This window comes from Megalobrama amblycephala, linkage group LG22 (genome assembly GCF_018812025.1).
Source record: "Megalobrama amblycephala isolate DHTTF-2021 linkage group LG22, ASM1881202v1, whole genome shotgun sequence".
NCBI lineage: Eukaryota > Metazoa > Chordata > Actinopteri > Cypriniformes > Xenocyprididae > Megalobrama > Megalobrama amblycephala.
This window is the reverse complement of record NC_063065.1, coordinates 13,661,426-13,686,258: the sequence shown is the minus strand read 5'-3', so window position 1 is coordinate 13,686,258 and position 24,833 is coordinate 13,661,426. Positions and strand designations below refer to the sequence as shown.

General features: G+C 37.9%; 2 protein-coding genes across 5 annotated transcripts; both read right to left on the bottom strand.

The window, feature by feature from the left end:
• Positions 1-3,246: 3,246 nt before the first annotated feature.
• On the bottom strand, positions 3,247-8,586 carry LOC125257562 (kelch-like protein 34). Its single transcript, XM_048173993.1, has one exon. The coding sequence runs from the start codon at positions 6,295-6,297 to the stop codon at positions 4,537-4,539; it is 1,761 nt and encodes a 586-aa protein (XP_048029950.1). The 5' UTR covers positions 6,298-8,586; the 3' UTR covers positions 3,247-4,536.
• Positions 8,587-8,733: 147 nt separating this feature from the next.
• On the bottom strand, positions 8,734-24,470 carry smpx (small muscle protein X-linked). 4 transcript variants are annotated; one of them, XM_048173999.1, is made up of 5 exons: positions 24,421-24,470; positions 17,587-17,651; positions 11,646-11,732; positions 10,438-10,572; positions 8,734-9,899 (listed from the first exon to the last, which is right to left on the bottom strand). In XM_048173999.1, exons 2-4 carry the CDS (start codon positions 17,623-17,625, stop codon positions 10,447-10,449), a joined length of 252 nt encoding a protein of 83 aa, XP_048029956.1. In that variant the 5' UTR covers positions 17,626-17,651; positions 24,421-24,470; the 3' UTR covers positions 8,734-9,899; positions 10,438-10,446. The 4 variants fall into 4 exon arrangements, with proteins under 4 accessions (XP_048029956.1, XP_048029955.1, XP_048029954.1 ...); XM_048173998.1 differs by lacking the exon at positions 24,421-24,470 and adding an exon at positions 23,908-24,035; XM_048173997.1 differs by lacking the exon at positions 24,421-24,470 and adding an exon at positions 22,044-22,331.
• Positions 24,471-24,833: the final 363 nt, after the last annotated feature.

Below are 24,833 nucleotides of genomic sequence, written 5' to 3'. Positions count from 1 at the left end.
AGCTGTTTCATGATTGGCCGGTTTCACCGCATGACAACGATCACGTGTGTTTCATGTTTATTGTCACGCCTTCAGTTCCACTAATGCTCACAAATCTGTATTTTTATAACAGTTAAAGCTCTTTTCATGTAGTCACAAAGTTATATTGTGTCGTGTTTATCAAAATAAAACTGATAAAAAGCGTAGACCCCGCTACATTGGTATTTAAATAATATATGCTTATGTTGAACTTTATTCTTGTAAAAATACGCTGTAAGCAGTACATAAAGTATTGAATGAAAATGTATTTTTGAAAGATTGGTGTGTTAGTCAAATATTGCATTTATGTCACTTCAGCTGTGATAAAGTATGCAAGCACAGCGCGAGCGTCACTACGGGAAGCAGAAAGTGTCCGACTTCACGTCTCCGTTTTTAGCTCCTCCCCGCCTGCACACGGCTACTCTCGCCGATCGGTTGCATCCGGCCGCAGCCGATGTCGAACACACCTAATGAAATTGGGTGTGCACGTGCGTCACATGATTCTAAAGAGGCATGGAAACTTTTATGGACATCGGGCAATAAAATAGCTGGTGTTTTAACTGTTACAAAAGTGAAAAAAAACTTTAAAAACCATGTATTTCCTTAGTAAACTGCCTTAATTGGCTCTAAATTGTGTTTTCCATCTATGATCCAAGTGATTACATTCTTGCTAAATAAAACATAATACCTTTTTACATGTATGTTTAAAGGCCTTAAAACGTGTGAACCCTGATAATCGCTGCTCGTAGTTATATATATTTATTGGGATGCATAGTCTAATTGGTACCATATGCATTTGCATTCAATGCATTTGAATGCAAATGCATGTGAACAACTGAGTTCAGTTTTTAGTGTTTTATTTGTAACTTATTTAGAGTTTTAATTTATTTAAAACAGTACAGAATATTATAACAACCTATTATAATTATAAAAAATTATTATTATGTTAACATGCATAATGTTATCCTGTGGATCTCTGAGATATTTTAAACATTATTTTAACATTTATTGAGGTCCACTGCCTTGCCCCAATCAGAAAAGAGTCAAAATAATTGTAGTAATTGACAGAATGCCAAAAATGCTGTAAATAGCGTTCAGCTTGTTTTGAACCTGGAGTATTTCTGTGCCTGTGCTGTGAACGCTTCTTGACAGAGAGTAACGCCTTGCCAAACCGGGCCTCTGATAACGGATGAGCATTCGCTGAAGTGTGTGGGCTTTGATCGGTAGAAAATTGCACAGGCTTCGTTATCCAGAAGCAGCATTATCTCTGTAACTTGATTGTGGAAGTTCTCTCTTCACTTCAGTTTCCTGATATTATGAGGTGAAATCATGTGTCTCTGCACAAATGAGAGTTCATAATCAAAAACAGATTTACACATGATGCTCCAAGCAAGAATTTGCACCCTTAAGTGAGCAGAGACAGTACTGACAAGTGATTGTGTACCCGTGCAGAAGGACGTTTTATGGACTTTTTAGTATTGTATACCTCTGTTTGGATTCAAGTTTTCCATTTCTTCAAGCTGCCATGCAGTTGTTCTCTGCAGTGCTGCTAGTTTAGGGACATTTGTGTCAAGGAACAGTGAGTTTTTATGACAGCCAAGATCACCACGACACATCGCTGGTCTCAGCCCAGGGACTTGCCGCATGGCTCGGCCGATCAAAGCTGTTGCCCTGAACTCACCCCAGCATCTGTCAGAAGCAGCAACTCAACTCCTGATATTACATGTACGTCAAAGTTCGGGAGGTCGTCCATCTTTATAAACTCTCAGAGCAAAACATCTCTTGCTACATGGCTTGTAGATACACCACAATCACATTTGGGTTTTTTTGTTGTTGTTTTTTTCTAAACCGAAGCTGCCAAATGATTTAATGTCAGTGTTTCAGCTGTCAGAACGGCCGTGCAAGAAGCACTCAGGTGCTCAGCAAATACAAAGACGCTTTATGTGAGATTTTTAAGAACACACTGAATGTTCAAAAGAAAGTTTATTGTATGATAAGATGTGTATTATATGATGTACATGGATATTTCAGGTATAACTCTGATGACATAATGGAGCACATTTCATTCTGTATGTAAACTAAGACAATACTAGCTTGATTTTGATTGAGTGACTCAGGTGCTAATGTGTCCATGGGAATCATGGGAATCCATTAGCTCTTAGAGAAAGTGATTACCAGTGGATATAGAGGTACTAGAATGGATGTCTATTGGTATTTTACTTTAGTAATATATCAAAGTTATTATTAATTTAGTGCAAATCATGTTATGTTTCCTTAGCAGCCCATTTTTTAACGCAAAGTTGTCGTACAACAATCTAGTTCATCAATATCTGTGCTGCTGCCTGTCTTTATTATGAATAGGGCATGTAATTTAGGCAGTGCAGTTTCCAATGTGTTGTGTTTAGCGTACAACCTGGTAAAGTTTACTTTATTTATTACATTATTTAAAAAGAGAGTTATTGCTTTATCCAGATTTAAGTGTGGTTATACCTAGAGTCAATAAACTTTTATGGATGTAATCATGCTATATTTATTGTATTTGCATGTTTTATATATGCTGGATACTGTAAACGAAAAGGTTAGAAAGGCGTCCTCCACATTGCCTGACAGGCTGCCCAAACTTTGCAGCTGGTAAATGCCTGTGTAGGTCTATTATACCTGGAAAAAGCTGTCCGTTTACATTCCCATTTGTCTCAATGGCAGTTTCTCAGTTGGCATTTCCAACCTTGATGGTGCCATCTTTGTTTATGGTCAGGCATTCAGTTAAGAGCTTGACAGCCTATCGGGCAATGAGTAAAAGCACCTTTCTTCAGTGGGTGGTTAAAATAGAGGCCCATGTCAATTTCCCAGAAAGGTATTCTTTTTTTTTTTCTTCCAGAAGCTTGGTTTCCAGGCTGTTCAGTTAAGGTAATGGACTCACATTTAATAGAGATGAATTGTTGGGATGAAAGTCTTGGGTCAATAATGGGTCTCCTTTGTTTGGGCACAAGAGGCAGTTCAAATGGGAAATTCCAATTTCTTTCCTTGTCAGTCACTCTCTCTTTCCATCAACCCACCTGAAGCTAACGAAACAAAAAAAAGTTTAAACTATCCTAAATTGGTTTGCTGGTTTTATCTGGTGTAATCTGATCTAACCACTCAAATCTCACTCATTTGCCATTATTACCAGCACCCTTGTGTTAATTAATACAAAGGACTTTAAAGAAACTTCACAAGCTGCAAAAGAAATTTTATGCAGTCAATCCTTTTATTCATGCATTTCTCTTTATGCTGCTCATTTGCATTGATTCATTTGTAGAATTGTCAACATTCATTACAGACTCAATGCTGCTTGCTTTTTTATAAGCCAACACAGAAAATGTTACTACTACTACTAGGTCCGGATGATACCTAGATTTGAATTGATTCATTTGAATCAGTTTGAACTTACAGAAATGAATCCTACTTGCAACCTCTTCTACTGAAGGTGAAAAACAAACATGCATTATTTCATTAAAACATCTGGGGTTTTTTTTAATGGTTTCATGTGCAAATATATACTATTATAAAATAATATATTATGAATTTTTGACATATCATCCAGCCTATTTACTACTGTTGATGTTATATTGCACTGTTTTGCTAGATTACTGCAGTTCGCTATTTGCAGTTCATCTTAATTATATTGGTTTTCTAGTCACACTATATTATCTGTGACTGGGAATAGATTTCCATGCAGGGCCTGACTTTTGAGCTGTTAGATATACACGTCTATGAAGTTTTGTTTATCATTGCTCAGTAAAAATCTCCCCATCCTCCTTTGGCTTGTCTGTATCCCACACACACTCAGTAGTCTTGATACTTGTCCTTGCCTGCTTTGACTTCCCATGTTCCCTTCCAAATCAATGGTCTAATTTGGCTTTCTTTCACAGCGTCTGTGAGTGTACCCTCATTCAATTTAACTGCTGTCTTTTCAACTATCCACAGTCTGTATCCAGCGTTCATGGCAGCTGTCCCTCTGTCATAAGACATTATGGCTGTCACCTTTGATCTTCACACAGTGCCAAATAGTCAAATCTTGTCCACACTGGTCTTCAAGTGTATAATTTATGTCTGTTTTTATTTGTCCTTATCTAGATTGCTTTTCTGTTTGTCCTTTCTTCGTGCCTTTCAAGATGCAGTGACCTGGGTGTGCAGCAGTCTGAAATGTCATCTTTAGTTCTGTCCTTTTCCATACAGGAACTATGCCATTTTTCAGGAGAAAGTCTTTATGACAAGTCATCTATCAATGTCATGACTTTCTCTACCCTATTCATAGTGACCTACTTTCAGGAGCTCCTTACTGCTTGCTGTAAAACACACTTGACAGCATTTTACACCCACCAAGGTCTTCTGTATCTGGGTAAATAGAATCCTGTTTTCCATTTTACAATCCATGTATCCATGATACAAAGAATACCCTTGTCCTTCAACTCTTTCTGCCCCATGACAGCCATCTGTTTGTCTGTGTGTATGTGGGATGGTGTTTGTAATTGACTTTTAGGTCTCTGGAGGGTCTTGAAGAGTCATTATGGCACACTGAATACCACACAAGGGCCTTGGTAGTTTACACACTTCCCTCCAGGCATCATATTCCGTGTCATACTCCAGCACATTTGTTGTACACACCTCCTGTCCTTCCTGCCATTTCCTGCCTCCGAACATAAGCACACGTTTGCCCCCTGTTGCGGTCAAACCATAACAGAAGCGGTCATTCAGTAGGGGCTTTAGACGGGTCCACTGGTCTTGCTCAGGACTGTAGCGTTCAATGTCACAGAAGGGCTCATACATTCCCAAAAAGGTGTAAATTCTTCCCCTCACTGTTGCCATCTGGTGGCCAAATCTGGCAATGGACATGTTACAACGTCTCTGCCAGGCATCCCCCTCAACAGAATTCAGAAAGAGCACCTCTTTGCTGCTCTCTGGGTTGTTGATATGAATGCCACCGGAGATGAAGATTCCTGTTTCAATAGTGGCACAGGCATGTCCATGAACTGAATATGGCAGGGATACACCACTGCGCCAGCACCCTTCATTCATACTGTACCTTTCCACAGATGACAAAGCAGGCTCACCCCTCTGGCCCCGTCCGCCAATAGCAAAAATAACACCTTCTATAACACAGCAGGCAAACTGTGCCCTCTTCTGCAAGAGTGGTTCCATCTCCTCCCACTGCTCAAACCGTGGGTCATAGCGCCACACCTGGTCAGTGACAGTCATCACAGCACTCTTCTCATTCTCCTCATCCACCTGCACCACCTCACCACCTAGTACAAATAAGAAGTTCCCAACAACGCATACTCCCTGGTGCTGTATCTTATTCGGTAAGGATGCTGAAAGTGGCTGAAATTTCTTGCTGTGAGGTTCGTAGGTTAGGATCTGATTCTGGGGTCTGTTTGCTTCTGGTCCTCCCCCTACCAGAAGAATCTTGTTCGTGGCTCTTAGGCTGGTGTGGACACTTTGTAGTAGAGGTTGTAGGGAACCCTGAAGGTGGTAGTTAAGTGCTTTCTGCACTACACTGTGGATGAAAGGTGTACGTAGAGCAGGTTTAAGTGCACTAAGTCGAGACAGCTCTTCAGGTGGCACCAAACCAAATCGGATTCGACTGAGCAATGCATTACTTTGCAGGGCAGATTGCGGGTTGCACTCTAGCCAGTCCAAAACCAGCTGTAGAAGTTCTGTCTCCTTGACTCCTGGCATCTCCTCAGCTACAAGCACCTCTTGCAGAGAATCAAGGTTTAACTCCATTAGCTCAGCCTTGTATTCTTCAGTTGCAAGTATTCTGCACATATTTCTGGCAATGAAAAAGTTGCTGTCATTGAATGCTTCAGAAAGGCCATAGCATGCTGCTATGTTAGCAAAGAAGCAGCAATTGTCAGGAGCAATGCTTTCTGAGATGTAATGAGTGCAAAGATCTACAGCATGGGTGATCTGTAGATAGCAAGCAGCCTGCAGTGTGACCTCCAAAGTGGAGGGTGACAGTGAGATCCATGAGGTGTAGATGAAGTCCAGTATCTGCTCAAGGCCCAGAGATGACAGGGCTGGCAAGCTGATAGTGTGGCTACCGGATTCCAGAGTGTAGTCTTGGAACATGGACCAGAAGTAGTCACTGGAACAGGCTAGTAAAGTGCGATGAGCAGGAAACTCCACACCTTCCGCCTCCAAAACAACATCACACATTCGACCCTCCAGACGCAAGCTCTGGTACCGAGACAGAACACCTTCTCCGTGACTGCTGCTGAGCATCAGGTAATAATTCATCACTAGGAGAGGAAGGGAGAGAGAGAAGGAAGACCAGGGTCAGGAACAGGTGAGTTAGGATTGAAAAGTAAGTTAAAGCAAGAAGGGAAGGTAAAGAGGCAGAGGTGGCTAGGTCGTCTTGCTCCTGCAAAAGTCATCAAAATGAAAGAAAACAGAAGGAAGAAAAGGTCAGTACACCAGCCGCGTCTGTTGGGATGTGGTCCATGACTTCTGCAGGCATCAAATGCGTAAACTTGCGAAGGGGAGGGTCAACCATTGCTCCTCCACCCAGTGGGCAGCCTCCAAACCTCTTGCCTCAACAAGATAGGCATGTGTTTTCTACCAGATCTCTGAAAGGGAGGGGAAAATGGATGGGCAGACATTTTGGGGCCACAGGGGGTAAACACAACCTCAAGCTAGTTGCCCTTTCCCTTTAGTTAGATGGGAACATCGAGAGCGGGAGAGATCATGCCGGGGGTTTATTATGATATGCAGATCTGAAGTCATCCCTTGATAAATAAAGGAGTTAGTCAGCACTGTGGATTTCTGTCTGTCGCCACCAGAAGCCATATCTCACCAAGGTGACAGGAATAGAAACTCAGAGTTTATCAGAGGGACAGTCAGGACACAGTCTAGCCAAAAAGAGAAAGAGAGAGGATTGATAGAGTGAGAATCCCGCCTATGAGAACCGTAGGGAGATTGTTCAGACAAAGTCAGGGATGGCACAAAGAAGAAATAGACAAAGAAATAAAGTTTGTTTATAGTGTATGAGTGTGACTAACAGAAGACCACAGAGATTGACTTATGTTGGCTAGATTACTGATAAGTGAGGTTGATTCATAGACCGTGATCCAAAGCGAAAAGGACACATCCCACCCTCGTGACCATCGTGCCCTTCATTCTCCCTGAATAGCTACTGGCTCAAAGCTGGGATAGGGCAGCATCAGGCCAGGTTGCAGAGGGGGTATTAAGTATAAGAGTGGGGGGTGATTATGATAGAGCTTCTCGTATCATTCTTACACCCTCTGTTTATGGTTTCTCCACTGTCTAGCTTTTGCAATACAATACTAGATGTATTATATTGCAAATGCTAGACAGTGGAGAAACCTCTATCGAGGTAATTGGTAACTCGAATGTGAATTCACTATCACTCAAGTGCAACTGCAAAAGGGTCATGATGAATCATATGGGGGCATGTTTTTGCGCTACTTGATTCTTCTACTTGAAGTGATTTTGTAGACACTGTTTGTACTGCCAAATCCTGTGCTCACCTTACAACCCCAATTGCTTTAAAATGAGTAATTGGCCTTTTAGGGATCTTGGCATGTCGTTACACTCTGCATCGTTGTGCATCAGCAGATATATATTTAAACTCACCATACAACTGCAGTGGTCTAAATTAGATGCATTAACTATGCTGCACTTTTTATATTTCGTCAACAAAACCAGACTCCACTTCATTGCATGCTTTAAGGTCTTTTGCAGGATCATACTCTCTTCCACCACTGCAAAATCTATAAATACGATTTATGATAAACTACTTTACACCTGATGGGTTTATTAGTGCATTTAATTACATATACAGATGATTTATGTGCCTAGACACTTTGTGAGTGTGTTTGTGTTCTCTGGTCTCCCTGTTTTGACCCTTCAGTCAAGAAATCTGTCAGACCTGAGTGGCGTTCTAAATATAACAGTGTCTGTTCTTCCTGTTAGGGATTTTGTTTGGCTCTGGTGGTCATGGTGAACTATTTTGATAAGCTGGTGAGCATAAAGCTTTAGGTAAGAAAATCCTTTTAATTAACACACATATAGATATACAATTTGAAATGAAGAATGGAAAACATATTATGGCATAGAAGAAGGCCAAATCAAGGAATCAGCGGAAGTTGAGATATGCTGAGCATTTCAATGAGAAGTTTTATAACTGCAGACTCTCTCTCTTTGCATTGCATTATGGGTAATGAGGGAATTATAAAGGCTTTGTTGATTAGTTGGACAGCTGCTCACTCTGTCTGTGTTCCAGGCACCCCTGCCAGATGCTTAATCCTGAAATATTCCATTCTATTTCCACATGATTGATAGGTCCTGTTCCACTATTGTACTCACTATCTTTTGTAGTGTTTTGTGGCCATTTCTTTGCTCTCCTAGGTTTTGCCAAATGGATAACCAGTCACATTTTTTGAACACATAATTATTTGGTACTACTATTTAGTACTATGTGCCATTTTAGAATAAAAGCAAGTTTTCAAAACTATGAAACTACAAATTAAAAATATGCAAATTACACAAAATAAAGATTCTTCAAAGTTGCCACCCTGCACTCTTTTCCAACCAACTTCATGAGGTGCATCCTTGGAAGCTTTTTCAACAGGCTTGAATGTATTTCCATGTACGTGGAATACTTGTTGGTTGTTTATCCTTCACTTTGCATTCAACTCATTTCACAAAACTTTGTTTTAAATCCAGTCAGACATTTGTATTTGTGCTTTTTTTCCACAATACACATTGTTTCAAAGCAAACTTACAGAAAATAGAGCCTTACAATTTAAAGAAATACATATTTAGACACAACTTATCTGCATTATGTTTCCCAGGTTTTGACTGATAGCTCTTAATGCAGACTGACTCTAATCTAAGGAGCAATACATGTTCTTTAATAAGGACACTTTCACCAAAGGTCATGACACCTGCTGCTAGTAAACTACAGATCACTGTAGATCCCAGAGCAGTACAGACACTTACGATGTGATTTACAGCCGAGGAGATGAGCAGCTTTACACTGTTAAACTGATCCCGGTTTATGTACATAACAAACTGATAGTGCGGCATTTGAAATCCAGTTCTATTTGTTCAAGGATAACAAGTGCTGGCTTCCTCCTACGGGTTTGCTCTTGGAGAGAACGTGAAATCATGTTTTATTATGCAACAGCCTACTCATGTACTGCAACACACAAGAACAAAGCCATAGATAAAGAAAGAGTAGGGAGCGAAAACAAGCCTGCAGCATGGGCCGTTTTAAGTAGGGCTGTCAATCTGAGAAAAATTAATCAAATTATATGCATGACTTTTTGATTAATTAATACAATTTATCACAATTATTTGCATAATAATCCCTCTAGATGTAAAATGTATTGAAAGAACATTGATTTTATGGTGTCATATTTTAACGAGTTAATCTGGCTGAAGAATGGAGGAATTTTAAGATGAATCAGTACCTTCAATCTCATATATTCTGTTTTATGACTCATTGATAATACAGAATACAGAACAACTATAAAATCAATTCTGTCTGTAAATGACAGAATTTTCATTTTTGGGTAAGCTATCCCTTTAAGTTAAGCACAAAATACAGAATAGGATGCAGGGAGGTTTAAACAGTGATGACCTATTTTAGACAGACTAAACCATGGTTCAGAGCTTTGAATTGCTCAATTCTCATCAGTCTTTGCTTCGATAGAATCCACCCCCTTTCTTCATTCTCAGGTCAGTTTGTAGTGTCATCATTAAGGCTTGCCGTTGATTCCGTTGCGACCGATTCTCTGGGATTTTGTGGTAAATACATGAATCTGATTGGATGGAGACCGTAACCAAAGCCTTGGATAAAATGGGGGTGGAGTCACCTGTGAAAATGAGAATTTGTTAAACAGGTTTACAAGCAATAAAAGCAGTTTAATCTCAAGATAGTAAAATTTGTTTTTAATTCTGTCACACAGAGTGGGTCACAGCACATGTTTTGATCTATAATAGGAAGGACTTGTGAGGCATGCTGGGACTGCACACAACAGACGGACTTTCACTGCCCCACTGATCTGTGGGGTATTAATAGAGCCTGATTCACCCTCATACCCCATTACACAGCTACTCACACACTCCAGCACTGACATATGCATGCTAACACACATGCAAACTATTTTTACAGCTACTGACCCCATGTGGTCAATTGTGTGAACAGCATGAGGCCATTCTAAATGATTTCAGTGATGTGGCGCATTTAGAAAACCGATTGCTTTATATATATTTGTGTGTGTGTGTGTGTGTGTGTGTGTGTGTGTGTGTGTGTGTGTGTGTACATAAGAACCACCAGCAATGTTTGACTAACCAAAATTGGTAGACGGGGAAAAATGGGTGTGAGTGTGTATATTTGACTGTCAGATTTACCTGTGTTGTTTAGTCCTTGGTGACCCATCTGAGTTCACTTTTTACGTTCTGGATCTCGGAGAGGTTGACGGCGGGGCCCGGTAGTTTCACAGCACCAGGCAGGGGCTTTTTCTCCTCTGGAGTGACCGGAGATGCCTATGAAACCAACAGTTGTGGGAGATATTATGAGTGGTCCTCACAAAATGTTTTACCCCCAAAATAAAAAGAAATGTGTCAAATTCATTTTAATATTATCAAATGAACATTAAGCCTATTTTAGGACCAAAAGATGACATTAATATATTATTTTATTAAAATTACATTTCATGACAAGCACATTTGCCCCTAAATTACTATATATTTTCAGATGTTTTTTGTAATACTTTTTTTCTTTAATTATTTTACATACTACCATAATGTATAAATACAAGCATATATAGGCATATTTCCCCTAATTCTATTTAAAAAAATAAAAAGACATTTAAATTGTCATTTAAAAAAACATTGTAATATATATGTAAGTATATGTATATATGTATATATATATATATATATATATATATATATATATATTACAATGTTAATATAACATATATACACACACATACACATTTATAGAAGTATATATAGAAGTATAAAATGTTTAAATCAACATAAATACTATCATGAAGTACTAATGAACACTTTTTAAATAATACATATTTAATACTTTTGTAATAAGGAAGCAGAGAGAAATATGCTAATTTTTTATAAAAAAAAAAAATGGGGCAAAAAATATGGTTTCTTTCTTCTCATTATTGTTGGCACTGGAAAACTATTATTTAAATTGTGTTTATTAGTACTTCATGATAGTTTTTTATTTAAATAAACACTGTAAAAATACCACATCACTTTTTTTAATATTCTATAGACAGTCGTCATTGAGAATAATGTAAATTAATTATATAAATCCATTATTGTTGTTACTACTAAAAAATCTCAATGGTCCAAAAATAAGCTTTCTTTATGTGAAATACTTAATTTATTTAAATTGAAATGTGATTAATAAGTGCTGATTAATAAATGCTGTAGAACTAATGTTCATTCTTAGTTCATGTTAACTAAAGAAGTTAATAAATGTTAACTAATGAAACCTTATTGTAAATTGTTACCCAAATGTCTATGCATGTATCTAATTCACTTAATTGTGCAAGTGTGTACAAGTGTGATTTCTTCCAGCAGAATCTGACCTCCTCTGTGTCTACTGTATCTTCTCTCCTCTTCACAGGATGTCCCGCCCCAGGACGCAGAGCCCCCATTGGAATATTAAGGTTGGCCTTTGAGACAGACAAGAAAATGCAATGAGACGGTTACCACCGCTGCTACACCTTCACACCCCTGACGCTGCTCATTTGCTCCTGTAACCACACTACAGTACCAAAGTCATTTAAGGTCATGTAATATTGTGCAGTGGTCGAGTGTAGTTGTCGAAACCAAACCTTTCCACAAAACCTGCTGGACGTGTCTTCCTGCTGGAGTTTGTATTTCATAAAGAGCAAAGTGCCTGTATGGAAATGAGCTGCGGGCAACAGATAAAACAGTGAGATGACAGACATCTCTCTGTTTGCTGAGGCCTGAAGCTGACAGCCTGTGTTTTTTTAGTCTGGTCTTTATTAAATGCATCTAAAATGCAGCATGTGTTATGAAAACGAAGTTCCAAATGTGAAAATGTAAATGTGTTTACAACTTTACACTAGGATGAAACGGTGAAAGGATCTGGATTCTTGCCACATTTCTTCTCATATATATATTTTTTATCGTGTTTGTCTCAACCATCCCATCATTCACATTTTACCCCAAAATCAAAAGAAAATAAGAAATTATATTTTGCATAAGTAGCATTATTTTCATTACAATTAAGCACATTTCCCCCAAAATTCTTATTATCGTTATCCAACTGTTATTCTCAATTTAGATAAATTTTACATGAATATAATTATAAATATAATTTAAAAGTAATATATTTTCACATTAAAGATTTTTTTTTTTTTTTTTTTTTTTGCATCATGGTAATGAGAATTTAGAGGGGAAATTCTGTTTAGTTCTAATAAAATAATGTCACAATACAAAATTGGCTCTTGGGCTTCTTCAATTTGCATGTACACTCTTCTGAGGTTCTGTATCGAACCGTAGGGTTCTTGACTCATGCCCCGTTTACACTTGTGTGTTTTTGTTTTACACTACGTTGTTTACACTACGACCCTCGTAAACAGAGACTTTCGAAAATGCTGTTTTAGGGGCAGTTTACATGACACCGTTTTCAACTAAAAACTGAAAACTTTGTATGCGTTTTGGCCGTTCATTTACACGACAACGGCGTTTTGGTGGCCTGAAAACTCAAACTTTTAAAAACGGTTTTCAAAGTGCAAGTCTCCGTGTAAACAACAAAAACGCGAATCTGTGAAAACTATGTGCAGTCTATAGTGTTTCATCGCCATCTAATGGCCTGCCAGCAGAAAGAATACAGTCATTTTCACGGATTCGTATGAATGGGGATCGTTTTGACAATGGTGTCGTTTGTAGGTGGAAAACTCAAAGGAAAAACTCAGTTTTAAGCATATCATTGTCGTGTATGCATATCATCGTCATATCCTTCGTTTGAAAACGGACCAAAACAGAGACTTTTGAAAATGGTGGTATGGCTGCCCACGTTCGCTCTGCGTATCCTTGACAACTGTGTAAACAATAACATGGAGACTGAAATCTTTGCTGGCTTTGTTGTCATATTTTGCAATTTAGCAGCCATTGTGCAGCAGGGACGTGCACAGAAATTTTGAGGGGCAGTTGCTCTGACCTAAAAAAGTTAACGATTATAACCTTACTCACCTTTCCGACAACGTTAAGTCGTCTCACCCGACAACCGCGACAATCTCCTTCTAGTGCCGCTCATGCAGACTCAGCTCAGGTACCGGTCGCGTGCAGCGCTGCTGCCACGTAAACAGAGTTTGCCCTTCCCCTACTGACTTTCACTTTCGGACGGGTGCCCGAATATGGAAGTGAATGAGGCTTTGCGATTTTTTTTTTTTATCTAGGCCGACGTGAAATTCTGCATCCATTGTACTATTTTTTTTAGTTATTTTTTTCCACCTCGGAAGGGCAACGTGAGTCGAGAAGGGCATATGGGCAGTTGCCCGGGCAACCTGAGCAACCCCCCCTGTGCACGTCCCTGTTGTGCAGTTAAACTCTGCATTTTTAATACTGCAGCTAACTACCTGCACAAGAGGCAACGGTTTACACTTCTACGCGCATGCCCAGCGTGCATGAACGGTCATGTGACACGCGTTTTCGGTCGTGTATAGACATAAGGTGTGTTCGACATCGGCTGCGGCTGGATGCAACCGATCGGCGAGAGTAGCCGTGTGCAGGCGGGGAGGAGCTGAAAACGGAGACGTGAAGTCGGACACGCTGTGGTTCACGTAGTTTGCTGCATTTACGTCAGTCATGGCTGATCGTGTGGCGTTTGCTGTAAACTTATGCTTAATACTGTAAAAGTTTGTATGAAAGTCCAAAATAAACCTATACACAAAACCTTTATAAACAAATGAATCAAATAATAATAATGTAAAAAAAAAAAAAAGATGAAAACGACATGAAATATGAATTGTAGGCTACTGTTTTGAAAGTGCGTGTATGAGCATGAGTGGAACTGAAGAGGCTTACACTTACAGCATCTGTTTTTACAAGAATAAAGTTCAATATAAGCATATATTATTTAAATACCAATGTTGTGGGGTCTACGTTTCTTATCAGTTTTATTTTGATAAACATGACACAATAACATCGTGACTTCATGAAAAGAGCTTTAACTGTTATAAAAGTACAGATTTGTAAGCATTCGTGGAACTGAAGGCGTGAAAATAAACACGAAACACACGTGATCGTTGTCATGCGGTGAATCCGGCCAATCGTGAAACAGCTGTGTCGTCATCACAGCTCGTGCAGCTCCTCTTGAGAAACTGCGCTGGCTGCCTCAGGCGGCTGATCTCGAATCGCTCTCGTGGTACTTTGAAGCCATACATCACAGTCACATGGTGTCGGCGCTGTCTCAAGTCGGACAAAATTTCTTACCGGCATGCACTGCTTCAAGTCAGCCGCCGATCGGCCTTTGCGGCGCTGCATGAGCTCGAACACACCTCTTATTTACCAGAGAAACAAGCGCGCCGCCATCTTTATAAAATTGTCTTTGAACTTCCGTTTTGCTGTAGCTCTGTACATTTCTATGGCATCGCTGTCAAAGAATAATTAGCTGGTTAAGTGGATTTACTTGTTGTAGAGTTAATGAAAGTTATCATGAGCATTGTTATGTTTAAAGCAGATGTCTTAACAAATGTCAGTAGATCGGGAAGATTTTAAAACGAGCAGGTCATTCATAAATGTAATATCGCTGTGGAAATACAAACCGGAAGTCAAAAGACAACAAGCGCAACGCTGAAAAGGGGCGGGGCTACATAAGGTCTATAGAGTACCCTAGGGATGACGCGTTTTTGTAGGCCAACCCGGAAGTTAGCGGCGCACATAAATAAGCTCTGTGTTTAACAAAGGGTTATGACACTTACACGTTTTGTCTATCAAGATAATCTTTACAAGTGAACACAACATTTATAGATTTTGAATCCTAAATAAAGTAGTCAGATATAAAAGGCTAACGGTAGGCTATAAACGGACTACAGCACACCATGGTCGCGGATCAACATCGTCACCACCAATCTTCCTCAAACTTTATTTAAAAAACAACTTTATTTATAAACATGCTCGCTGATTATGATCTGCACTGTTATGAATACTTTTCCACTTTTTCATGAGAAATGCTGTCCAAATGTCCTGTTTGTCATGATGACGTCTAAAGTCCCCGCCAAAGGAAGTAGTCCCTTTTAGCAATTTGTTAGCAACCGCCGATTTTAAGACGCAATAAAGGTTTAAAAAAAATCACAAGTGGGTTACAACTGGTGTGTTTTATGTCATAGATCAAAACGTGAAAGTATTTAGAGGCTTTGTTAACCACAGACCTTATTTCAGGCGATTTAGCAAAAACCCATTCAAAAAACTCATAGACTTTACGGCATTGGAACCGGAAGTCCTAAAATGCTAAATCGCTTCCAGGTTTTGCCTACAAAAATGCATCATCCCTGAGGCACTCTATAGTAGAGTATACGGAGATCGTTTCTGAAATGCTGCAGAAATGCCCGTGTAGATGAGGATTGTTTTCATTTTAAAACGGCAGTGTTGCTAAGTCCGCAGTTTTCCCGCGGAATTGGGCTACTTTTACATTGTTGCCGCGGGTTGTTTTTCATGCCCGCGGTTCAAGCGACCCCAAATAACATAATATTTAGCCCCTGGAATGCGAATTTTACCAGGGTAACCCCGCCGAAAACACGGATTTTACCCCCTGGAACACAAATGGGCTGGTTTTGGGCTAGTTTTAAGTAGCAATCGGGCGGGTTTTGTGTGGACAGCCATTACACGGTCATCAAGGATGCGCAGAGCAAACGGGGGCAGCCACGCCATCGTTTTTAAAAGTCTCTGTTTTGGTACGTTTACACTAAAACGTAACCCCGGTGTTTTCAAACTAAATGGGGTCTGCAGCGTTTTCAAAAGTCTCGAGTAGTGTAAACAACAGGTGTAACCATAGCAAAACTTGGGCGTTTTAAAACGAACATGCACTAGTTTAAACGGGACCTTAAAGAACACTTTATGCCAAAAAGGTTATATGAAAGAAGAAATGTCTAAAAAAAAATTTTCCTAGTGATAAAGTATGTTTACGTGCTGTTTAATTCCTAAAATGTCAAAACGAAAATCCATAAAATGATCCCATGGGAACAACTAAAAGGTTCTAAATTGAACCTTTTCTTCTAAAAGAGCGTAGTACCTCAAACACTTTTTTCTCCACTGTTCTGCCTTCTTTGCTTTTATACGTAATTTTCCTGCTTTATTGGTCACACAAGGTCAAGCACTTAATTAATTTACAGATTTGCCATTACGTGTTTCGGCTTCACTCCAGTTTTGCATGTATTTCATGGTCCAGTACATCAAACCCTTGCATTTCTTCTACTCTCTTTCTTTGGCTTTACATCTATATAAGCTGCTGGATGAAATCTGATTATTGGCTGTTTTAGGCTGTACAGTAGTGATCATGTGCTCCTGTCTTTGCATGCATGACCAGTCTTCCTTCTGTCTGTGTTCTCTGATGGACTGTATCCTGAATCTTGTGTATGTTTGGGCTTTTTATGCATTCATGTGTATATGGAGAGTTTTTATGGAAAGATAAAGGTGTCTATTTTTGGCTGAAGTGTTCAGTGTTTGTAAAAATTGTTCTCTACACTGTGGTTAACTGTTATGAAAATATTTCTTTCCTTATCTTAGAGTGTCTACGTTATTGCTCCTAGCCAGACATACAGTACAGTTTTGTAAAAAAAAAAAAAAATGCGAACACTTCTTTTGCATAAATTGTTCATAACGTGTTCTGATCTTTAACTATGTCACATCGATATACAAACATAGTATGCTTAAATTACACAATACATTCTTATACTGTATATTTATTGAACACAAAGGAATGTTCGATGGAGGTTTATGCTGTCGAAGTATGTACTAGTAATCACATACTTTTTCATTGTTTTCACAGTGTGAAGACATGACAACCTATCTTTGTTGTTGTTGTTGTTTAAGCAGACTTTGTTGAAGATCATATCACATATTTAACCACTTTATGCAGAAACTTATGTAAATTCACAGGGTTCACATACTTTTTTTTTTCCATCAACTGTTTGAAATGGGAAAAGGCTGTAAGGACCTAAAGTGTACAAGTCTATTTTTATATCAATTGTTTCTGTTTAGATAAGAAATGTTTCCTACCAAGAAGAAAAAAGCTGGACAAACATCAACAACATGCAGTAATGCATTCCATTTACTTGTGAATGGCCTTGTGTGAGTACTGTAATGCATTGTACATTGTTTTTACAGTTATAACTCAGTGTTCAAAATAGGGAACTGGCTTTTCAGATTAAAATCTTTAATGTTGACATGTTTGATTGTTTTTGAGAAAAGAAAATCAACACAAAAGCTCAAAAATCACACTGTAGACTATTCTTAAATTATATACAAAAAAAAAAAAAAACACACACCATTACTCACCTGCAGGGCTTTTACATTGGTCGATGGCTGTTTAGACATTCTGTGCGGTTGTGTCCACGTTCCTGCTGTAAAAAAGACAGGAAGAGACTGAATGCATTGATCAGATGGATAGACTGGCCTGCTGTGGGCTTGAATACATGTATTTTGTCTTTATGTATGTTACAGAGAGCAGGGGAAACGTAAAGCCCCCCTGCGGCTCTCAGGTGCCCGTGGATAGTCTTTCGGTTGCTTAGTGACTCCTGCAGTGAGGAACGGGTAGTAGCTCTTACCCCTGAATCATTTATGTTAACATGGAGAGAACAGGGCTGGGATAACACACACCTACACACACGTTATACTGGATGTGGAATGTGAGGTGGAATATGTACTGATATTGCAAATGAATAATGCCGCATTCGTGCTACAAGTTCGGCATGAATTTTGGATGGACATTTGAGGGTATTTTATTGCTGCTCATTAATAGGTCAGGGAGACTTAATGAAATAATCATATAATGAATCATAAATCATATTTTGTCTCAGATGGTTTTCCAATAACTTTTTAGGAGAAATGAAAAGATAAATGTAGATAACATTAAGCACAAATAATTTGGTCTTGGTAGAATTAGATGAAAAATATTTGAGTTCATATTGATTTTTATTACATTTAATTGCAGACTTTCATATTTTGATGTATCTGAGATTATGTATAGTTTATGGCAGTGCTGAGAACTCTTTTGAAACATGAGGTTATTAGGGTCTTTTTCTCATTTTCACAAAAAAAAAAATATTTTAAAAGGTTACTGCTAAATTTTCAAAAAAAAAATTATAATAATCCAAACTTGAATAAGCAATTAAAGTACAATATGAAATGAATAACTATCAAAGTATGACAACATATTTGATCTCCCTCTCTGTTGCTACTATCCTGTCAAACAAAGGAAAAAGCCATTAAATACAATTATCTATAACGTTACATATATAGCCTCAGAAGAAACAAGGGACATTGATGAACCACCATAGACATAATATTCAAAATTAAAGGCACAATATGTAATTTTTCACCACTAGAGGTCGCTTATTCGAAACAAGGCCGTAGCTTGATGATGCCTTGATTTCGCGGAATCATGGGGGTGTTGTCTTCACGTCTACAGCCGCTGGAAAAGAATCCAATGGGATTCAGGAAGAAATCATATTCATGGATGAGCTAATGTATTAAAGGTGTATTAATGTTACTGTAATATGAAGCAGGGTGTGGCTGAAAGCCGTTGGAGAGGAACGAGGCCACTGGAGCAATTGCTAACGATAGACAAGCACGACACGGCTTGAGAGCAGCTGAAATTTTATTATGCCGCAGACAAGCATTTCCGCTTCTTCCGGTCAAGTGAATGTGTAACGCAGCGCTGTTTTATCATATTAGATACATTTGTGTGTTGAAAGTTGTTATAATGCTACTATGAGACTCTTGTTGCGCACTGCAGTAATTTAGATCAATATTAGATATGGTAAACCATGGTATGCGCGGTAAATCGAGAAAACGAATCGAATAAGACTTACTGTGTTGAGCTATATAACAATGATTAGTTTTCTGTCGATAAATGTTTCTCAATAGTTGCTTGCCTGTCTAATAAAACATATAATATATTAAAGCGTCTTTGGTGTTTCCATGTTTTCTACAAAATAAAACTGGAAATCGAGGGTAATGTGGGTATGACGACACTGATAGGCGATGCACGGACATGGTCCGTGTCCTGGTTAAAATTGCATATTTCTATGGATTTAAAGGATTAGTCCACTTTTAAATACACTTTTCCTGATAAATTTACTCACCCCCCTGTCATCCAAGATGTTCATGTCTTTCTTTCGTCAGTCGAAAAGAAATGAAGGTTTTTGAGGAAAACATTCTAGGATTTTTCTCCTTACAGTGGATTTCAATGGCTACCAACAGATTGAAGGTCAAAATTACAGTTTCAGTGCAGCTTCAAGGGCTTTGAACGATACCAGATGAGTAATAAGGGACCTCCTTTATAAACAAAATATCGCCTTGAACGTACTTTCCGCTTCCGCATTCTTCATAACGCTTACGCTGAATGTCCTACGCCTTCCCTATTCTACTTACGGAACGAACGCGGCGCCAGTTTTGTTTTTTTCCGTAACTTGAATAGGGAAGGCGTAGGACATTCAGCGTAAGCGTTATGAAGAATGCGGAAGCGGAAAGTACGTTCAAGGCGATATTTTGTTTATAAAGGAGGTCCCTTATTACTCATCTGGTATCGTTCAAAGCCCTTGAAGCTGCACTGAAACTGTAATTTTGACCTTCAATCTGTTGGTAGCCATTGAAATCCACTGTAAGGAGAAAAATCCTAGAATGTTTTCCTCAAAAACCTTCATTTCTTTTCGACTGACGAAAGAAAGACATGAACATCTTGGATGACAGGGGGGTGAGTAAATTTATCAGGAAAAGTGTATTTAAAAGTGGACTAATCCTTTAAGCATTCTTGGAAACATTTGGGATAATGTAAGTACACAAGTCAACAAAATATATAACATTGTTCTAGTGGTTTTGGGATATTTTAATCCAAAAATCTTACATATTGTGCCTTTAATGGATATTTATTATTACCAACCCTAAGCCAATTTTTCCCCCCTTTTTTGACCCATCACAGTAAGTTTGAAATGAATACAATTTGTAACTGAGTGAATTCAAGACATTATAACTGAGTTTCAGCACCAATTGAACATTATAGAATTGAAGGTCTGTGCTGCCTTATAAAAACTCACAAAATCTTTTACAATTTTTTTTTTCATAAACAATTATGTGCATTGTTAATATTATTGTGTAATGATTAACATGATGTAATGCAATGAAAAGGCACCATTTCGTACAAATGACCTGAGGAAGAACTATCTAGAAATTTGAAGAGAATACATTTACATACTTGGCAATGCAAACCAACACGGAAACAAACACATTTCAAACAGAGGAGACTGAAAGGTGAATCTCTCTAATTTTGTGTCTCCAACAGGAAGCTGTTCAGAAATATGTAAAATCATCCAGTGTCCTAATGAACACAGCTGTAGGCAGATGAGCTTTGATTACGTGCTCGCGGGGAGCTTTCTGCCCATAATTTGCTAGGTTATGCTGCGGATGGAACATCCCGCTGAGAACACCTGGCATATAAGAGGAATCCTCCAGTGTACTACAGCCATCAAGCATGGTAACGCATTCGCAATATTTATATCAATACTTTCTGTCTTTCAACGTCTCCCTCCTTCTCTAGCTTAACATGGCCGTCGTTGGGGCAGCTAGGATCAAGCAAAATCATGTCAGTAAGTGCTCACAGAGAGTTTCACAACCCTAGCAACCGTAACCAGGGATGTTGTTTGCACATCAACAGCGGTGTATTAGCACTTGGAGTCACTGCTGCCGGCCGTTGAGCTAAATTTACCTTTTAAAGAGCAACAAGCACTACGGCAGCTGTCACACTCCACCAAAATACCGTCCTAAAACTCCTCAGTGTTCAAAATAGCAATCAAAAATCAAATTAAAGATACTGTCAATATCAAAAAACATCTAATTACAGCATATAACTAGGATCAAACCACCTTTAGCAAAGTCTAAGACTTGCGTTTGGATCCTAAATTTAACCTGCCCACCAGATATCGAAATCTCACACTGAATATTGCATTATCAAAAACTCCCACAATGCTTTCACAGGCTCAGTTTATTTGCATGACATACCCACTATGACTGGAAACCTCCCAGAAGTTCTAGACCTTTCCAACCGGTCTGACAAAAATCTCTCTTTTTTATTTTCCAAAATTGAACGTGTATCTGACACTGTGGCACCCGAGGTCGATATCCAACTGTGTCGAGCTGATCTTACAACATGATTCATTGAATTTACTGGAACATTCGGAATAACACTGTTTATTATGTAAATCATCAAACGTCATCACAGTCCTATGTTTAGATGCAATGTCTCCTGCACCAAAACCACAAGATAAGACAGAAAAAAACTATAATTTACATGCGTATCATCACAGAATGCTAATGCTTATGTAAAGGTACAGTTACAGTTTACAGTTAAACCTGACTGTTGTTCCAGAGTGTGTTACGTAGGCCCCAATCCTGCCAGAGGCCTGAGTCATTATCACAGACTCACTCATTTTTCAGAAACAAGCCCCCACAAACAAAAAGTATACGTAAGTCATACTTCCTTATGTAATTAGTAAGAAAAGTGAGTGTACTTTTAGAGAAAACTAGAAGAAAGGTCCATCTAAAAAGGTCAAACTTTGAAATGCTTTGATTTAAACAATTTTATATTTGTTTTAATTATATATCATCATATTACTATTGCATAATTTACCTAAAGAAAGCCTGTTCCCTATATTCACTGTGACCTTTAGCACCGCTATAGTTTCACACACGTACACATGAAAACACACATCTTCCCTCTGCCCTCAAAAGTTGCATACCTGCTGCCGTAACAGTAAACCGCTGTTCCCCGCTGTTGTGAGACAGACAGGACAAATGCCAGTCTTTCTCTCTCTCTCTCTCTCTCTCTTCTGTCTCTCTTTTCAGACTAAAGCAGTCTTGACTTCTGTGGTTCGGTTCTGGTTCTGTTCAACACCACTCACTCTCTCTCTCTTTCTTTCCCTCACTCCAGACTGTAGAGGAGCAGGGGATTCCGTTCATATCTGGGATTTGTTCACACTATAAATAGTAGTGTGATACACAGAGGGGACCTGCTTTCTGTCCACCCTCACTGTTCACTTCACAGACAGCCTTGTACATATATGTGCTCTAGACACATCATAGCCCCATTCACTGTCCTGTCATACACATACAGTGGGGTCCTAAAGTCTGAGAACAGTGAGAAACATGGAAGTTTTGAAAAAGAATATTAATAAGAAATATTATGCAGTATTTCTGCAATTAATCAAGTACATTTGTGACATTGGTCATGTGACTACATCGTACAAATACGAGCAGATGTTTTTGCTTCCATTGAAACATAATATGCTCTTTGGATAATTTTCAAATCATGCTGGACAACATGATTTTTTTACTTTACGTTATTAATAGAAATATATACACTTGCCAAGGATCAATAATATGTAAAATAATATGAAATTTTACTATTATATAATAGTAAAATGTTATATTATTTTACATATTATTGATCCTTGGCAAAAATATACTTTAAAATAATATTAATATTTTGTATTATTTTTGTATCATTTTAATATTTCATATATATATTGTATTTTAAATAAGCATATTTTTATTAATAATATAAAGTAGCCTAATATATATAATAAGTAAAGTATATACTATTAATATTAATATACTATATATATCTATATACCTTGGCAATAATATACTTTAAAGTAATCTTAATATTAATATTTTGTATTATTTTTGTATAATTTCATATTTCATATGATCAATTTCATATTATTTTATATATTGTATTATTTTAAATAAACATTTTAAATAACTATATTTTTATTTAAATAAAAAATAAATATATTTTATATTATTATGAATATATATATTAATATATTATAATAATGAAAATATATTAAACATAAACTTAATGTAAATTATCTATCTAATATTAAGTAAAGTATATACTATTAATATATATATATATATATATATATATATATATATATATATATAGTACAAATTTATACTATTTTACATATTATTGATCCTTGGCAATAATATACTTTAAAATAATCTTAATATAAATATTTTGTATTATTTTTGTATAATTTTTATATATTTTATGTTATTTTATATATTGTATTATTTTAAATAAATATATTATTTATTAATAATATAAATAAACTAGCCTAAACTAAATAATATAATATATAATATTAATATATTAATAATAATGACAATATATTAAACAAACTTAATGTTATATATCTATCTATCTATCTATCTATATTTTTTTATTTTATATTAATTCTATGAATAAATAAACTTGCCTAGTCATCTCAGGCTTTTCAAACCCCACTGTATATGCACACCAGAACACAGCATCGCTTTAAAACTGCATTTTTAAATTGCCACCATGCTTGAACACATTTGCATATAAGCATAATGTGTACTAAGCGGGTATATTTAGGAGACTATAACCTAGATCAAAATGTCCTCAATATGCCTAAACATAAGAGAGAATGTCCAAAGTAGAGCAGTACTATAGATCAGAAAATGAAGATGGAAGAAAAAGAGAGTTCAGAAAGAGTGAACGGTAATAGATGAGTGCACTTTGGCCTTTGCACGACACATGACACTGATATCATGACCCCACTGTGCCCTTACCTGTTCAGCTGCCAGCGTGAGGTCCACACCTCCTCACAGCTTTCTGTTCTGCTATGATGCCCAGTCAAAAGCCCTGCCTGTTCTCTGTGAGGTCCTCTTCTGTTCTCTTCCACGCAGTCAGAGAATCACTAAGCGACAATACTTATTAAGATCATGACCTAATTTAGGCTCCAGCATGCAGAGCCCAGGGAGACGTCTGATTGGCCCGTGGTTTGACATGACGACCCATTCCCAGTGGTAGCAGCACTGCCAGTTTAGAGGAGTTTCAGATCTTAAACTAGGCTGATTTTAACCCACAACTGGACAGGTATAAACAAACGACGAAAGTCGCAATTAGGGCTAGCACCAAAGTCATGGGTTTGAGTGAACGGACTGGTAAAAGGTATACTTTGCATACACTTTCAAGTGCATAAATGTGTATGCTGTACTTAACTAAACATTTGTAAGGGTAATCATCCAACCACAAACATAAAATGAAGGAAATAAGACTGTAAAAACATCTTCTGCCCTTACCTGGTGCCACTCAGACTTGGCGTGTGATCCTGCTCCCCTAGTTCCTTCACTGCCGTGTATTAAAGCTCTACTGGAGCCACAGCTGATGGGGAAGGTGTCTTCTACAGACAGCAGAGCTATGCAAATCCTCACCTGAATTCTCCTCCCTCCACCTGGCATCACAAACTTCCTGCTCATCCTGCCAGTCAGCACATAGGTCAAACAGAATTATTAAAGTGGTTAAATGGGCAAGCATTTCTTGAGAATATTGGAATCATTTTTAATGTGTATGTAACAATTACATGCAAAGATCCCATTATAGTGTGACTTCAAAGTGGCTAAATGCATGACTGAACAATGCAAATATTGTTAAGTTCATTAACGGGTCATAAAAGGCGAGTGCCATATTATAATGACTGTCCTTTCAGTGTCTG

Excerpts from the sequence above, each read along its gene's own strand:
- smpx (XM_048173996.1), bottom strand. The coding sequence starts at position 21,463 with ATGAATCATGTTGTAAGATCAGCTCGACACAGTTGGATATCGACCTCG. Across the intron at positions 17,652-21,306 it reads GAGGTTTCCAGTCATAGTGG|CAGGAACGTGGACACAACCG; the intron begins GTATGTCATGCA and ends TCTTTTTTACAG. Across the intron at positions 10,573-11,645 it reads ATACAGTAGACACAGAGGAG|GCATCTCCGGTCACTCCAGA; the intron begins GTCAGATTCTGC and ends TTGGTTTCATAG.
- LOC125257562 (XM_048173993.1), bottom strand. The coding sequence starts at position 6,297 with ATGAATTATTACCTGATGCTCAGCAGCAGTCACGGAGAAGGTGTTCTG.